At 40.0% G+C, this 17838-nt stretch overlaps 1 protein-coding gene across 1 annotated transcript; it reads left to right on the forward strand.

Moving 5' to 3' along the window:
- Positions 1-1474: 1474 nt before the first annotated feature.
- On the forward strand, positions 1475-4105 carry LOC308076986 (neuronal growth regulator 1-like; the record flags this gene model as incomplete). The annotated part of the gene is made up of 5 exons (XM_080417510.1): positions 1475-1570; positions 1876-2211; positions 2313-2537; positions 2871-3034; positions 3995-4105. The coding sequence occupies exons 1-5, from the start codon at positions 1516-1518 to the stop codon at positions 4103-4105; spliced, it is 891 nt and encodes a 296-aa protein (XP_080273636.1). The 5' UTR covers positions 1475-1515.
- Between the last annotated feature and the right edge of the window lie 13733 nt (positions 4106-17838).

Below are 17838 nucleotides of genomic sequence, written 5' to 3' on the forward strand. Positions count from 1 at the left end.
TCCCCAGAAGTCTGAGAAGAGCTTCTGCCAGAAACGTCATTGATGAGCTTCCAGCTCTTGCCATGCTTCTGGTTAACATGCACCTCTTTAATGTCCCTGATCTTTTGGGTCAGCTCCTGTTGTTCCAGTTGCATACACGTGGTATAGCTCCTCCTTCTTCCGCTTATATTCCTCCCTCAGACCCTCTCCCTTTTGGTCAGCGACAAAGTCCCTGTGTGCTGCTCTCATCTCCTCCCTGGCTTTGGTGATTCTAGGGTCAAGGCATCCGTCTTTCCTCCTTGCTTATAGGCTCTTTAAGACATTCAATGATCTTACATACTATTCCACTATCCACACTGGACACAAGGTTGGTGATCCAGTTGTATGAGTTAGGGGAGTTGGAGGGCATGAGGGTTTAGGTGGGTGGGGTTTGGGGCATGTGGTGTGCTGGTTGGGGGGAATGGGGCTTGTGGGAGTGGGGAGGTATTTCAGGTGGTGGAGTTGGGGGGTAGAGAGTATAGGGGGGATTATGTCGAGGGGTGCCTGGGTCAGTTGTTTTGTGGTCCACCTAATTGTATTCCTGTTGTCCTTTTAGTAAATTTTATTTGTAAGCACTTTTATTTTAGATTCTTGCTGTGGACTGTTCTTAGCAAATTTTTTGTGAGCATTGCCCTGCAAAAAAGCATTCAATGCAACTCAGTGGTGTGTTCTACAGTGTTACGCTGTATACGCTGTATACAGTGCAGATTTTTTTGGGGAAAAGCGTATACAGTCTACCATTTAATCCATTGAAAACGCGCTAGCGTATACCCACGACCACACGCATCTCGTGCAGGGAATGATTATCGTATACCTCCGGAAAAAAAACTAGACCACACCACTGATGCAACTGTTTGCAGCTGTAAATGTATGTATTTACAGCCAGTATTATTTGTCATTATTTAGTTATGCAATCACTTAACATTGAAGTGTAAAAGCTCCTATCTGCAGAATTATCCAGGAAAAGTGGGGAAAAACCTCCTATCTGCATTTGCAATATGAAATCAGTGTAATTAACATATAATAATGTAATATAGTCCAGACATCCAGAAACGGTGTATTATGTGATGGGTTTCATAAAAAAATAGCATTGTGCAAAAAAAATACAACATTTTGTAGTCTTCTTTTTCATTTTCCCAACAATGAACATTTTTCAGATAGGAGGTTTTGCGTTTTGGCCATCGATATGACAACACTGTTCTAGTTTTCTACTTACCCACTGGCTCATCTTACCTCGTTCTCCCCTGCAGTGCTTAATTAATGCCGGAGCTGTCCGGAGCCGAGCTCTGGAACGTGCCTCCTGCGCTAGAAGTGTACCGTCACCGCAAAATCACATAGGCCTACAATACAATATGTTTTTATGTAGTCTATTTATTATTATTTCAGCTTTCACATTTCCCCCTCAATGTCCCTTCCTGCAATGGAAAGGGACTGTGGATGAAATTAACTTTCATTGCAGTTACTTGATGCTGGGGTCAGTTTTCACCTCAAGATACCATGAGGTTTCTAAAGACAATCAGTGTGATCCTGGACATTCTGATCTTGGTACCTGGTAAGGAGAGTTTGTAATGGTTTCATATTCACAGTGTGTTCACCCCTCATAGATTTACTAAATTACTTCCAAACTGCAAAGCACAAATCAAATACTGTGTCATAGAGCTACCGGTAATTAAATTGTGTGGGTAATGTACAGAAAAAACATATAGAAATTCTATTCTATTATCATATTGAGGAAAATACCTACTTCAGGCATTTTTTTGGATCAGAAGATCAGAATGATCTCACATGAATAAAAAAGAAAGAATAATCTGCAGATTCACCAATTTTTGACAGCTGTTACATGTTTGTCTTTTACAGGTGCTTGCAGTGATGAGTATAGAGTGACCTTCCCCAATCCATCTCCATGTGTCATGAGAGGCTCATCAGTAGATATAGGTTGTTCATATTTCTACCTAGAGGGTCACAAGGTCACTGATACATTCTGGTTCTTCTACTTCTACTCAGGGAACACTGAAGTTCTTATCTCCGAACAACTTCCATATCAAGGTCGTATTCAATACATTGGTAATAAACGCCATAACTGTGCCCTGAGGATCAATAACATAAAAGCCAGTGATGAGGGAGATTATTACTTCAGGTTTTGGACAACAGGTGATAGGATGACCAGTCATCCAGTATCTTTGTCTGTAACAGGTAAACGCGAGCACTTTTTTAACCTTTCATGTAATCAAAGTCAAATCTTTCCTGACAATCTCACCAACTGACGTCCATCTTGTTTTTATTCTTCTGATCAGAACTGTCTGTACAGGTGACTCCTCCCACTGTGTCAGAGGGGACATGGGTGACACTCACCTGTCAAACATCTTGTAAACCAAGACCCAACATTGTCTGGTTTAAAGATGGACAACGAGTATCCAACCCAGAATTCCAGTTCAAAATAGAGGATGCTGGGAGTTACCAGTGTGCTGTTGAAGGACAAGAGACATGGAAGTCTGAAGCTGTGATGTTGGATGTGCAGTGTGAGTGATTTTTCATAAAATGTGTTTTTAATAAAAACGTATAATTCATAATAATAATAATAATAATAATAATAATACATGTATATACTACAACTACTACTACTACTACTACTACTAATTACTACTAATAATAATAATAATAATAATAGGCTAATCATAATAGTTATAATAATATAAAATAACAATATATAGTGTATGATAAAAATAATATTCTGTCATTTTGATGTGTATAAAGATGCCCAGTGAATGTATCGGTGGAGGTCAGTCCACCAGACAGTCCAGCAGAGGGCAGCAGTGTGAGCTTGACCTGCAGCAGTGATGCTAACCCACCAGTACACAACTACACCTGGTACAAGAGGACTGGGCCTCCTGGTTCCAGCTCCCTGGTCCAGGTAGGGTCAGGACAGGTGCTGGTTCTGGCCTCTCTGCAGCCCTCCCACACTGGACTGTACTTCTGTCACACCAGGAACTCACTGGGAGAAAACAACTCTACTGAGGTGCTGCTGCACATGGACACAATAGACAGCAGTGGTGGAAAAACTAGGCCTACTTAGATTTGTTTTACTTAAGTAAAAAGTGCTTGAGTAAAAGTACAAAAGTATTAGCAGCAAAATATACTTAAAGTAGGCTACCAAAAGTAAAAGTATTCATGCAGAATGTCCCGTTTCACAAGTTATGTCTAAAATGGATAAAAAATATTTTTAAAATAGCATAATGCGTCGCATCGGGACGTGTTGTGAGCTTGTAGATCGGCTTTTTCAAATAGCCAAAGTTTAAATAAGGCTGAAGTGGTTAATGTATGTTTGTAATAACAATCAAAATCCAAAAAGTAATTTTTAAAGTTTTCAAATAATTGTATAAAAGTACAATATTTGTCTCTGAGATGTAGTGGAGTAGAAGTAAAAGTATAGAACATTGGAAATATTCTAGGAAAGTGAAAGTACCTCAAAATTATACTTAAGTACAGTACTTGAGTAGGCTACATGTACTTAGTTACTTTCTTTACACCACTGATAGACAGTGAGTAGACAGAGGGGGTTGTTGGAGGGAATGATTGGAATGAAATGTACTTTACAGTCTGTAACCTGACAACTAAATATACTAAAGTGTATAATGCAGTTTCAGATGTAGTTTTAGATTTTAAATACATAATTAACCATGAACCACACTGAAAACTATGTTGACTATGTTTCTTTCTCAGTTGATAATTCATGTTAAATATGGTGTCATCTTGTCATTCTTCGTGTTGGTATTGGAGTCTGTGTGTCTGTGCTGCTGCTTCCTTTGGTTATGTGGTGGGCCTGGTGAGTTTCCTGTCATCACAACTCATTACAATGACAGTCTAAGTTACAATACTCTATTAAACTATATCCTGTTCTTGTCAGTATTGCAACACATTTTCTCAATGTGTTGCAATGCATTCATGATTTTTATTTAACTGTGTTGTCATGTTTCAGGAGGACAGTCCAGATTATGTAAACATCAGTGGAAGTGTTGGTCGTAGACGAGGCTTCATCTCCTCTGCTGATCAGGACACCAGGGTTGTAGAAGAGGAAAGCAACGTGTAAATAAAGACAGAAGCATGAAGACATTCCTTTACATTTACAATAGACCAGGTGCTTATCAGTGTCTGCTGCCTGGACACTGAAATACAGCTTGTGAAGCCAAAATCAGCTAGCTTGTTATTTGATTAGAGAATATACACTGTGATAAAACTGTGTTGAAAGAGTGAGATTCTCAGAGTCATCACAGCCATACTGACCAGAGAGGAGAGATGAAGATGAACATATTGAGCCAGAGAGGAGAGATTGTAGAGTGAGAGAAAGAGGAAGTGCATACATCTCACACATACCAGGGCCTGTAGTCAGAGCCGTGCGGGAGAAATGCGGGGCCCTGTGCGAACTCGCGTGCGCGCGCGCAGCACGCGTGCCAGCCCCCGTCCACGCGCGCGCGCGATTTTTTTGCGGTTTTGGGCGGATATTTCCGAGTTTTTGGTGGTTATTTGCGGTTATTTCTTTTTATAACTCTTAATAAATGTGATTCTGTTCATTAAAAATGAACCCCCAAGCGCGGGGCCCTGTGCGGCCGCACCGTTCGCACTACCCTTGGCGCGGCCCTGCCTGTAGTTCACACACGCACGCACGCACGCACGCACGCACGCACGCACGCACGCACACACACACATTGAGGAAGAAAGAACTTTTTTTTCCATTTTTTTCCCGTTTTTTTTTTTCAAAGTGAGTGTTTTTTTTTCTTTCAAAAGGAGATTATTTTTTCAATAAAATGTTTTCTTTTTCATTTTTTTTTGGTAATTTTTCATTTTTTTTCCCAAATATTGTTTCATCTTCAAAGTATTTTTTTTCAAAGGCCGGGGGTCCACAGGGGTCCCCGTGGCGGGGGTGGCGGCCGGGGTTCCACCGAGGTCCCCGTGGACCGGCCAGGGGTCCACGGGGGTCCCCGTGGCGGCCGGGGGTCCACGGGGCTCCCCGTGGCGGCCGGTGCTCAGCTGCCCGACCCCCCCGAAGGGCCACCCTTCCTGGGTACCAGATGGGACGAGTCCCCTCCCTGCCCTGGAGGTGCGCCTGCTGAGTTGCTCCAGGGGCTCGGGCAGGGACAACGGGGGACCCCCCCCTGGAGCTCGGAGGCACACCTCCAGAGCTGGGAGGGGGGCACTCGTCCCATCTGATACCCAGGAAGAGTGGCCCTTCGAACGGGTCGAGCAGCTGAGCACCATCCCTGGATGTTCCATCAGAAAAGTCGAAAATTATTCAAAGTGTCTGGAGCTCCAGTGGTCCGCGGGGACCCCCATGGAACTCCGCCGGGACCCCCGCGGACCCCGAGGCGGGTAGAGACGAGGACCCCCGTGGACCCCGGCCGCCACGGGGAGCCCCATTCTGATGGAAAAAATCTCCTTTTGAAAGAAAAAAAACACTCACTTTGAAAAAAAAAAAAATCCTACATTCACTTTAAAAAAAAAAAAAAACTTTGAAAAAAAAAGTTATTTAAAAAAAAAAATGTATCTCCTTTTCAAAGTCGTGCGCACGACTTTCGTGAAAACACTCACTTTGAATTATTTTTTTTTTTTTTCTAAATAAAAATCATCCCTCTTTACAAAAATGTCATTCTCTAAAAAGATTATTTTATACACCCTTTAATAATAAAGCAACTATAAAAAAAATATGTTAAAGGCATACTAGGTAACGTTTTCAACAAAACTAAAGTTAAATTGTATATCTTTTGTGAGTGGCAAAAGTTTCACAACACCCACTCCATGAATTTCACCCCCGGAAGCCTTTTATTTATATATTTTATATTGAACGTGGACTGGGGGGACTTTCCCGGGGAAATGACGTCATCTGGCCGGAAAACGGAGGTGGAAATGCACTGGTTTCCTGTTTGGCCAGGAACTACCGCAACGGTTTCCTGTTTGGCCAGGAACTATCGCGCTAATAACAAAAATGAACCTCACGCTGATTTTAAGAGAATGTAGGATTAGAAGATCGAAAAAGAACAGAAAAAGAAAGCACAACTCATGGTAACTAATGCTCCACTGGCTAAGAGAAACGATCCGTAGATAGTATAAAACAATTAAAAGATCGCTTTTTGAAACGCTTCCGGCTTCCGGTGAAAACGAATGGAATTCTGGGTAATCGAGGACTTCGGAAATTGTATGCAGTGACGGTAGTGACCAGCAGAGGTTGCTAAAAATCGTTAGTTGTGAATTTGCATTGTACAACTTTAACCCCCCCAAAAAAATTCCTCCCCTTTAAAAAAAAATCACCCCCTAAATATATTTTTTTTCTTTTTTTGCTATGATTTTTTTCCCTATACCACAAAACATAAACCACCAGCTTTTAAAAATAAAGTGACCCTTTAAAAATGTTTACCTCCCCTTAAAACAATCTACCTAGTAATGTCCCTTCAGGGGCTCCGAGAGAGAGAGAGAGAGAGAGAGAGAGAGAGAGAGAGAGAGAGAGAGAGAGAGAGAGAGAGAGAGAGAGAGAGAGACACAGACAGAGAGAGAGAGACACAGACAGACAGACAGACAGACAGACAGACAGACAGACAGACAGACAGACAGACAGACAGACAGACAGACAGCCTTGCTCAAGGACACAGAGTGTCCTTGAGCAAGGCACTAAAAACCTCTAACTGCTCCCGATGAGCAGGTTGGTGCTTTGCATAGTTTCCTCTGCCACCCCCCATCAGTGTGTGAATGTGTGTGAATGGGTGAATAATACTGTACATTGTAAAGTGTTTTGGATAAAGGCAGTAAATAAAAGCACCATTCAACATTAAGACAGAGAATTAACTAAAAGTCAGCAGTAGTTAAGTTTCATACTCTCCATTCTGAATCATAAATGTGTACAAGTAATGAAGACCACATTCTGGTGGTTTTAACCTTGACTTCCTTTTTAGTTGTGTGTGCGTGTGTGTGTGTTGTTGATTACAGAACAGAGAGTACAGTACATTAGTTGGTTGTGAAGTCTTTCATTGCAGTTACTTGATGCTTCACCTCAAGATACCATGATGTTTCTAAAGACAATCAGTGTGATCCTGGACATTCTTATCTTATTAGCTGGTAAGGACAGTTTATATTAATGAATTTCATATTTACAGTGTGTTCAACCCTCATAGATGTACAAAATGACTGCCAAATGGCTATTTATGGATCTGATTCTGATGTATCTAAAATTCTAAGCTTAGCTCCTTGCTAACAGAATTTTCTTTGGTTTAAGAATGTCTTTTAAATAATAATCTCATATTAAACAAGCAGAAATCTTGCAGCATGTTGTTGGTATTAGGTACTATGTTAATCGTAAATCTTCTGAATTAGCTATTTATTTTACAGGTGGGTCTCCACTTAAAACATTACAGACAGATTCAAATATTTAGGACTTTGGTTAGATTCTGAATTTTCTTTAAAGCCTCATATTGAAGTAAAGCAAATAATAGTCTCAGATGAATGTATAGATCATCAATTGTTTTACTTTTCAAATAAAAAAACACATTGTTCAGCATCTTCTACTTCCTATCATTGGTTTATGGTGATATCATATATCAGAACACTAGACACATCTTCATTCATTAAATGTACTCAGGTGTCTTTACTGTACACATCACTGCTTTATGTACAGTATGATACGCTCAATTGGTTATCACCTCATGCTAGGAGACATTTTCATTGGCTGCTTTGTTTTGAATTTTCCTTTATATTTAAAACAGCTTTTAGTTCCGTTCAGATCGATATATCCACTAAGACATACTCAACAACCTTTTTTTTTATTGTACCTAGAATTAATTTAACAAAACATCTACTGATGCATCATCAGTGTTGTTTCCTGGAGTCACTGGGTGTTTCGGGTCTTGCAACAGACACCCTCCTCCACCGAGGCTGATCAGAAGTTTCATTTTTAAATAAATAAAATAAAGTAGGCTACTAGTCAAAAACTGCTGAATGTACAAAAATATTGAGGTACAGTGAATGTAAAATAAAAAAAATATGTTCTATTTTGTTCGATTCTATTATATAATCATATTGAGGAAAATATCTACATTCAACTATTTGAACTATTTGTCATGTAATCACAATCAACTTAATGTCAATCATAATAGAATGTGGCCAGAAGATCAGAATTAGTATCTCATATGATTTCAAAAAAGATTGAAATTTTTGGTTGACAGCTACTTATTTATTTATTTATTCTTTTACAGGTGTTTGCAGTGGTGAGTGGAGAGTGAACTTCACCAATCCATCTCCATGTGTCAGCAGAGGGTCATCAGTAGAGATTAGTTGTTCATATGAATACCCAGTGAATCAGTCTGTCACTGATGCATACTGGTTCTTCTACTCAGGGAACACTCATGTTATTATCTCTAAACAACGTTCATATCAAGGTCGAATTAACTATACTGGTGATGAACACCATGATTGTAACATGAGGATCAATAACATACAAGCCAGTGATGAGAGAGATTATAACTTCAGGTTTTCAACAACAGATGATAAAACGACCAGTCAGACAGTATCTTTGTCTGTAACAGGTAAACAAGAGTACTTTTTTAACCTTTCATGTAATCAAAGACAAATCTTTCCTGACAATCTCACCAGCTGACGTCCATCTTGTTTTTATTCTTCTGATCAGAACTGTCTGTACGGGTGACTCCTCCCACTGTGTCAGAGGGGTCATGGGTGACACTCACCTGTCAAACATCTTGTAAACCAAGACCCAACATTGTCTGGTTTAAAGATGGACAACGAGTATCCAACCCAGAATTCCAGTTCAAAATAGAGGACGCTGGGAGTTACCAGTGTGCTGTTGAAGGACAAGAGACATGGAAGTCTGAAGCTGTGATGTTGGATGTGCAGTGTGAGTTTATATGAGTTCATGTGACGTCTTGCTCTCTCATTGTTTTATAAAAACTAATAATTCATAATATACTAATAATAATAATAATTTAATATACTACTACAACTACTACTACTAATAATAATAATAGGCTAATCATATCAATCATAATCTATGTTTATTCCACCACAGACCCTCCAGAAAACAACTCTACTGAGGCACTGCCGCCCATGGACACAATAGACAGTGAGTAGACAGAGGAAGATGTTGGAAGGGATGATTGTAATAACATGTACTTTATAGTCTGTCTGTCTGTCTGTCTGTCTGTCTGTCTGTCTGTCTGTCTGTCTGTCTGTCTGTCTCTCCATTCCCTGTGGCCACTCCCACAGTCTAATCTAGTCACTGTTACCTGCACACCTATTTCCACTTTCTTGTTAGACCTGCCAATCAATTCATCTTACCTCATCCCCCCTCAACCGATCCGGTCACCTGATCATACCAGGTCTACCATACCAGCCCTGTATTTTAAAACAAAACAGGGACGCCACCATTCACTCCCTGAGTTCTCTACCTGTTCCTTGACATTGTTATTGTGTGTTTCTTGTTTTTTTACACCCTGTTATGCCTGTCCGTTTGATCCTTTGTACCTGTCTTTTGATTCTCTACCTTTTTACCCTTGCCTGCTATTTTGTTCTGGACATGATCCGTTTTGCTGTTGTCGTCTGCTTCTGAGTCTCACCTGACACACACTGTGACTTGTAAACTTGGTGTATTTTTTCTACAGTTGCTCTTATCCTTTGTGTTGGTATTGGAGTCAAGGTGTTGGCAGCGCTGGTGCTTACTTTGGTTATGTTGTGGACATGGTGAGTTTCCAGTCATCATAATTGCTCACAGGTTCTCATTGGAAACAAGACCGCAACGACTTTCATGAACAACCTGTTAAAATTAATTATCCTTTATCCTTTATATCTCGTTAAAATGACAGTCTAATCCCAATGCTCTATTCTTGTGACCTCATGCCTTAGTGTGTGCAAATAGGGGAAGGGAATTGATCAAAGTCATGTGAGTGTGTTGGAGGTGCAACCAAAGGCACTTCTTCCATGGATTTGGCTTCTTTTTGTGGCTCGGGACGGGAGCTTGAAAAGGATATTTGGACGTCCTCATTTTTCACATTGCAGGATCCTGCACTATGATACATAAGGCTAGGACGGAAAAAGATCATTGAGATCAATCTCTCAAACGTAATGCTGATACCTGTGTTGTTTGCACCTTCAAGACAATGGCTTGGCCACATCCTCAAATATCCATGTGTGTATCAAATAATTGAGCTACAGGTGCATTTCCCCCCAAAAAAAAGAATATTGTGGAAAAGTACGTTTCTTTTCTGTAATATAGCCTAATTATAAAAGTGACACTTCATATATTGTATTCAGTACACAGAAATATTGTACTTTCAAGCCTTTTTGAAAATGGAAAAAAATCTGTATCTCAAAATATTAGAATCCTATATTAATAATAATAATAATAATAATAATAAACTTTATTTGTATAGCACCTTTCATGACATGAAATGCAGCTCAAAGTGCTTTACAGAGCAAGAATACAATTACAGTTAGAACCAATTTAACAATAAAGCAAACAAAAATAAAATAAAATAAAATAAAAGCAAAGGCTCGTTCTCAGAATAAAATGCAGTGTGCATAGACTTATCTATGCACAACTACAACACAAATGAATATAACTTAAGTGTAGTGGCCACTGTCCTCTACAACACAGCTAAAGAAATATCCACACTTCACACAATTGCCAATATTACATGTGTACCTTAGTAATTTATCTTCACACAATTGTCAATATTACACCTTAGTAATATATTTTCACTTAGTAATATTACACCTTAGTAATATATTTTCACCATGTTTACCACGTGTGGACTAGCCCAGGGGATCTGCTAACTTATCACATCCAAACCACACACCGTACACCCCTGAGAATGATATCGGGGTTATACAAGATATATAGACTAAACATAGACAAAAGGATCTGCCCTGGAGGGTCCACCACGTGTCGACGTGCCCCAGAGGATAATTCACTGAATCCTCCGGATGGAGTTATCAGACTCTTGTTTTTTAACTACCGTGACTCTCTCTTCCACTCACACAAAACAAAAGCAAAGGCATAAAACAACATTAAAATAGGGAATACAGTGAGGAATTAAAAATCAACCAAAGAATCAGCTAAAAGCAAGAGTGAAGTAATAGGTCTTGAGCTGTGCTTTAAAGCTATCGACAGAGGCTGCCTGTCTTAAGTGTAATGGGAGTTTATTCCACACTGTCGGTCCGTAAAAGCAGAATGCTGCTTCACCGTATTTTTTATATGTCATTGTAGGCACCTCGAGCAGGTCAGCACTTGAAGACCTGAGGGCCCGGTTTGGAACATATCTCTCTAGGCAGTCAGAGAGGTAGGAGGGTGCCAGACCATTTAGAGCTTTATAAACTATTAAAATAATTTTAAAATCAATCCTAAAAACAACCGGGAGCCAGTGTAGTGAAGCTAGAAGAGTGATATGTTCTCTCATCCTGGTTTTAGTTAAAATTCTGGCTGCCGCATTTTGAACAAGTTGTAATCTGTCAGTTGTTTTCTTTGGCAGGCCAGAGTAGAGTGCGTTGCAGTAATCAAGCCGAGAGAAAACAAAAGCGTGGATCAGCGTTTTTGCATCGTCTAACGACAGATAGTCTCTAATTCGTGCAATATTTCTAAGATGAAAGAAAGCAATCTTGGTGACATGATTAATGTGTGTATTGAAATTCAATTCAGAATCGATAATCACCCCCAGGTTCTTTACTGTGGTGTTACTTTCTACAGCCAGGTTACCAAGTCTACTTGTTATTGATTCTCTCTGCTCACTGGAGCCAATTATGAGAACTTCTGTTTTATCCTCATTTAGCTTAAGAAATTTCTCACTCATCCAGCATTTTATACTGGACAGACAGGTCAACAATGGGTCTAGAGCGCAGGGGTCGTCTGGAGCTACTGAAAGATACAGCTGGGTATCATCAGCATAGAAATGGAAGTTCACTCCGTGATCGGCTATGAGTTCTCCCAGCGGTAGTATATACAGGGAGAACAATAAGGGACCCAGAATTGAGCCCTGTGGAATACCAGAACAGATGTTGTGTTTGTCTGAGTCAAAGTTAGCTAGACTGACAAAATAGCTTCTGCCTGTTAGGTAAGAGTGAAACCAAGACAAGGCTGTGCCTGACAAACCAATCCAGTACTCCAAACGTTGTAGTAGAATTGTGTGATCAATCGTATCAAAAGCAGCGGTTAAGTCAAGGAGTAGGAGAACAGATACATTTTTGTCGTCAGCGGACACCCTAAGATCATTTATTACTTTTACAAGTGCTGTTTCTGTACTATGACCTTTCCTGAAGCCAGATTGGAATTTGTTATGAACCTTATTGTTCTGTAGGAACACATCCAGTTGATGAAAGATAGTTTTTTCTAAGACCTTGCCCAAAAATGGCAGATTTGAGATTGGTCTATAATTACCCAGCACCAATGGATCAAGGTTGTGTTTCTTGAGTAGCGGCCTGACTACAGCCGTTTTCAGTGAGTCTGGAAAGACGCCTGAAAGTAGAGAGCTGTTTACAATTCTTAGGATATCTCCAATAACACTGTCTAAAACCTCTTTGAGAAACGGGGTGGGTATTACATCCAGTGAGCAAGATGATGATGTCATCTGTGATATAGTTTTACGGAGTTCCTCTTCATTAATTGCGCAGAATGATATTAGGCTTCCTCTGGAGGGATCTACATTTTTGCACCATGCACCATTTGCCGCATTTGCAGTGCTAGCAGCAGCATTCATAATACCAGCTCGAATGCTAAAAATTTTGTTTTCAAAAAAGGATGCGAACTCATCACACTTAGCTTTAGAAGCAGGGAGCGACTCCTTGTAAGCCTGGGGGGGGTTTAAGAGATGTTCAATGGTAGAGAATAAGACTCTGGCATTTTGCTTGTTGTCATTGATAATGCGTGAGAAATATGCCTGCCTTGCCAAGCGCAGTGCTTTGTTATAGGCCACTGTTGACTTCTTAAAGATCTCTAGGTGGACAGTGAGTTTGTTTTTTCTCCAAATTCGCTCAGCTTTACGACATTCTTTCTTGAGTGAGCGCATGTGCTCGTCAATCCAGGGTGTTACTCTAGAGTTAAGTTTCTTTTTAGTTTTCATAGGAGCCACTATGTTGAGAGCTGACTCTAATTTGAGATTAAGATGTTGAACCATATCATTCACTGAGGGAGCATCAAGTAGGGGGGGCACCTGCACACACACCAGATGACGAGGAAACTCGTTTGCTGCAGATGAGATAAAAAAACGTTTTTTAATAGTATATTCTGTATTGTTTTTCCCTAGATCAGAGACAGTCATATTAAAACACAATAATTAAAGAGGTGGTGCCATGGTTTTGCACTTTTTCTGTTTTTCATGTGTCTATGAGGTTGATAGAACTTCATTAAGCCCCCTGGTGGTGTTGTTATGGTGTTTTATGTCTTCTCTGACTAGGGGTCAAACGTGCCAATAGAAAAACAGCCCTTTAGTGACATAGTAAAAATATACCCTCCCCCTCATTATCATAACACAACAGGTGTGGGCATGAGGAGGAGGAGGGACTAGGACAGGTGGGTGGTGCTAAGGTGGTGGAGGAGGTGCTAAGGTGAGAACCAGGTATACTTAATGAACTGGAGGCGTGTCCACATAAAAACATAATTTTAACAATTTCTGTACACTTTTTTGAAAAAAATCTTCCTCCTAGTATACCTGATGATTATGTTTTAGGGGGGGGGGGGGAATCACTGAAAATCGGGGCACCCCGTCTTTAAAGTTGTTGAGGTATATTCTTCCACTGCCAACAACCCATATGAAGTATCTCTTCCACGGCCTTAAAGGCTCTATTGAGTTGCCAACAACGCCATATTGCAGATAAGTTTGTTGTTCCAGAGATGAGAATGAATGGTTGTAGAATGAATTTGAGTCATCACTCCAGCAAGTGAGGTTCCTTTGCTTCCATTTATTGCATAGTACAGAACAGTACAAAACAGCTCTTCCATGGACCCTGAGGTCTTCTCAGCAGCCTGCCGGCTACTGAGTGTCACACACTAAGATGCATTTCGGTACAGTTTATATAACAGAGAGATCTAAAGAAAGAGGAGGTACAGGTATGGGTGTGTCAGACTTCAATGGTGAGCCCCCACCCGACCCAAGACATTTGCAACTGTTTAGGGCAGGAAGGGGGAACACATGCTCTCTGTCTCCTGCAGGTAAGACAAAGAAAATGCTAAGAGCACCCCCACCCCGCTCAGACAAACCGGCACCTCTCTACTTGAATCCACTCTTGTGTCTGACTGTAGGCTACCTGTAGACTTGTGAAGTTAAATAATGCTAACAAATGTGGATGTTATGTTATTAAATATACTACATTGTCATGTAGGCATCACTAAAGTAAGATTCAGGTTTGATTGGTCAAATCCGGTTCCAAATGTGTTACAAACTTAACATTAATCTGATTGGAGGCGTAGTAAAAGTACAATTTCACTTTATGTGTAATGAATCTATTAATCTAATGAATGTTTCACTTTTTTTAAATGTTACTGAAAGAAATGCACTTTTCCATTATATATATTTTTTGTTGTAATGGACCTATACTGTATATCCTGTTTTTGTCAGTATTAATTTGCGATATGTTTTCAAAAAACCTTCAAACGATCTTTTTAAAATAATAAGTCTTACTTTTAAAGGAAACAAGATTCTGGCTTGGACATAGCAGTGAGGAGAGCTAGTGAGGAGGTATTTTCATTGAATGCACTCATGTATACTCATGCATTTCATACATTATGATTTATTGATTATACATTTTAACATGTAAATGTATCATGTTTCAGGAGGACAATCCAATGTATGTAAACGGCAGTGTAAACTGGGGTCGTCGTAGATGAGGCTTCATCTCCTCTGCTGATCAGGACACCAGGGTTGTAGAAGAGAAAAGCAACGTGTAAAGAAAGACAGAAGCATGAAGACTTTCCTTTACATTTACAATAGACCAGGTGCTTATCAGTGTCTGCTGCCTGGACACTGAAATACAGCTTGACCTGAGATCAGCTATAGGCCAGAGAGGAGAGATGGTAGAGTGAGAGAAAGGCACGCACGCACGCACGCACACACGCACGCACGCACGCACGCACATTGAGGAAACAGCAGAGGAGTTGCGGGTGAAATAGAGAAATTAAATAATAATGGTAAAGATGCTTTGGTGGAGTTGGGAATAGAAAGGGGAGAAACCCAGAGCTCAGGGAGAGATAAGAACACCATCAACATGTGGTTGTTTTTGTTTTTTTTACAATGAAAATACTAGGAAATACTGAAGTACGGATGCCTTAATTCTAGCATCCTTCCAATATATTGTCTACAATTCCCTCAGCTGTCTTTATAGCTGCTCTGTCATTGTTATAAAAAAAGGAAAAAGGTAAATTCTCTTGAAAGTACTGTTATAACATTTCTAGAGAGGCAGAGGTCAGCTAGGTCAGCTGTAGGGAGTTAAAGATGGAACAGCTATCTACTAAGTACCTCCAAAATGTGATAATTATGATATATTTGTATACTTATATTTGTTTGGTTTTTTCTTTAATAGTTCAACTAATTTTGATTAACTTTTACTTATGTATTCAATGGATAATCACCTGCTAAGCTAAATTACCAGCAATAAAAACACATCTAAAATTTCAATTCTGACTTAGTCACTATTTTTCCACATCATGGTATTTCAGTTCTATGGTGAATGATTGTTACTCCTGCTGAACAGTAAAATATTAGGTTATGCATGCTTGACATTGTGAAAGACTACATGTCCTTGTAGTAACGGTTTACTTACAGTACTGATGTCCTGATATGCACAACTATTAATATGTCATTAGAGCTGTACTACAGTTAACTAAATAGTATCTTTCTACAGGTCAAAGGGAAGTGCATTTAGAAAGAAGGGAAGACATCAGGATGCAGGTAGTGTTGGGTCAGATGAGTCCACTTATGCCAGCTTTAATATAGCCTTAAATATTTATGATTGTGATATGCTCTAATCCTAAGGACTGACCCCTAGGAGGGAAACTATAACAGTCCACACATACAGGTAGCATGCTATTGTTATTGTATATATTGTTTACTAAAAGATTGATTAACTATAAACATAACTCTGAGGACACCCCAGGGGTCCCGGACCCCCGTTGAAGACCCCTGCCCATACTTGTTATTATGAAGATGTTGGGTTTTAGATAAAGCCACAACTATTTGTCACAATGTAGCTGCATATCGGTAGCCTGGTAAACACCCCCTCCCTCCGGAAATCTCATGCATTGCATTGCATTTGGTTTCAGGAAGGAGGGTCTGGGATTGCTCACAGAGTAAAGCTGCCCGAACCGCTGCGCATACGAACCAATCAGCGGCTGCTAGGGGCGGGATCATCCAATCACCTGCCTAGTAGCTTGAAAAAATAAAACTCCGTCTGTCATCGATTCTGCGCCCGGAGTCTCAGATGCAATACGCTGTGAAACAAAATGTGTGTCGCAAGCTTCTTTCATTTGACGGAGTGAGGTTAGCATATCGGTGGTTCACAGCAAATATTCAATAGGTATGTTAAGCCCAGGCCACAGTCCATACCAATGCAACTATTCGCAAAAGTTGCATATACCAGTTGCAAGAAATTGCAGCGGTCTGGACTGACCATTTGCAGACCGGTGCAATTTGGGGATAATGGTTGCAAGTCGTTGCAAGCAGTTGCAGTTGCAACTAGTTACGTGGGTGTTGTGACTATATGCAGCTTGAACCACAAATTCATTAGCTATCATTAAAAGATATTCACAAATTCTAATATTTTAATTATAGACAAATATGTACTCGAGTTAGGCCTACATCCATTCATAACCAAGGCCAGCTGAGCTTAGCGAGGATCCTTTATTTCTACACTACAGCAATGCAACTGATGTGTTAAAACCGGGAAAGTATCTGTGTCTATTTTAGATTGGAGCTATAAATCATTTTAACCACTTTAACCATTATTTTATACTTTGGCTGTTCAAAAATAGCAGATATACAAGCTCATGGTGCGTCACTTTGTGCCGTTTTTCAGAAAATTGTTAGGATTTTGATTGAATACTTAACAGTTTGCAAAAGAAAAGGCACGGTGGCACAGATTTATACAAAAGAATGCTAAAAGGATAACCCAGATAAGCCCTCAGGGCTGGTTTTCATTAAGGTCCTGTGTAATCAATTCATCGAGACATTTAAAGACAAACAATAATATACAGTAATATGCAAAAAACGTCATATATACAAGTAGTAATAAGAAAGAAAGATATGTACAGTTAAGCTTAGACTTTTCACTTTTTACAGGGGCCAGTTACAATTTGCCGCCACCTGCGGTTTTGAAGGAGGGTAAGGAGTCACACTTTTTTATGACTGTTTTTTATGAGGCATTCCACATTCTGGCGGCATAGCAGTAGAACGAATTTGACCCCATTTTTGTGCCAAAACTGGGGGGATGGGGCTCCTTCTGGTGTCGTGCCTGTGTGTGTCTTTTACGCTAAGTAGTCTGACAGGTACATGGGTATCCCTGTTGTCCCTGTTTTCTCGCATATCTTGAAAACCAGGCCCATTGCAAGTTCCTTTACTCTATCCTCTACCCCATGGGTTCCCAAACTTTTCAACCCACGACCCCAAAATAATGCGGCCATTGACTCGCGACCCCAACTAACCCTGGAGGTAATTTATGCACTTTAACTTGCACGTTCGGTGCGCATTTGTAATGTATAAAAATGCTAAAATATACTATTTGTAATCATTTTTATATTGTATTTCATCCATTCTGTTGAATTGATTGATTGATAAATAAAAATTATGA

This window comes from Gymnoscopelus braueri (assembly GCF_963280865.1).
Source record: "Gymnoscopelus braueri genome assembly, chromosome: 21".
In the NCBI taxonomy this organism is placed as follows: Eukaryota; Metazoa; Chordata; class Actinopteri; order Myctophiformes; family Myctophidae; genus Gymnoscopelus; species Gymnoscopelus braueri.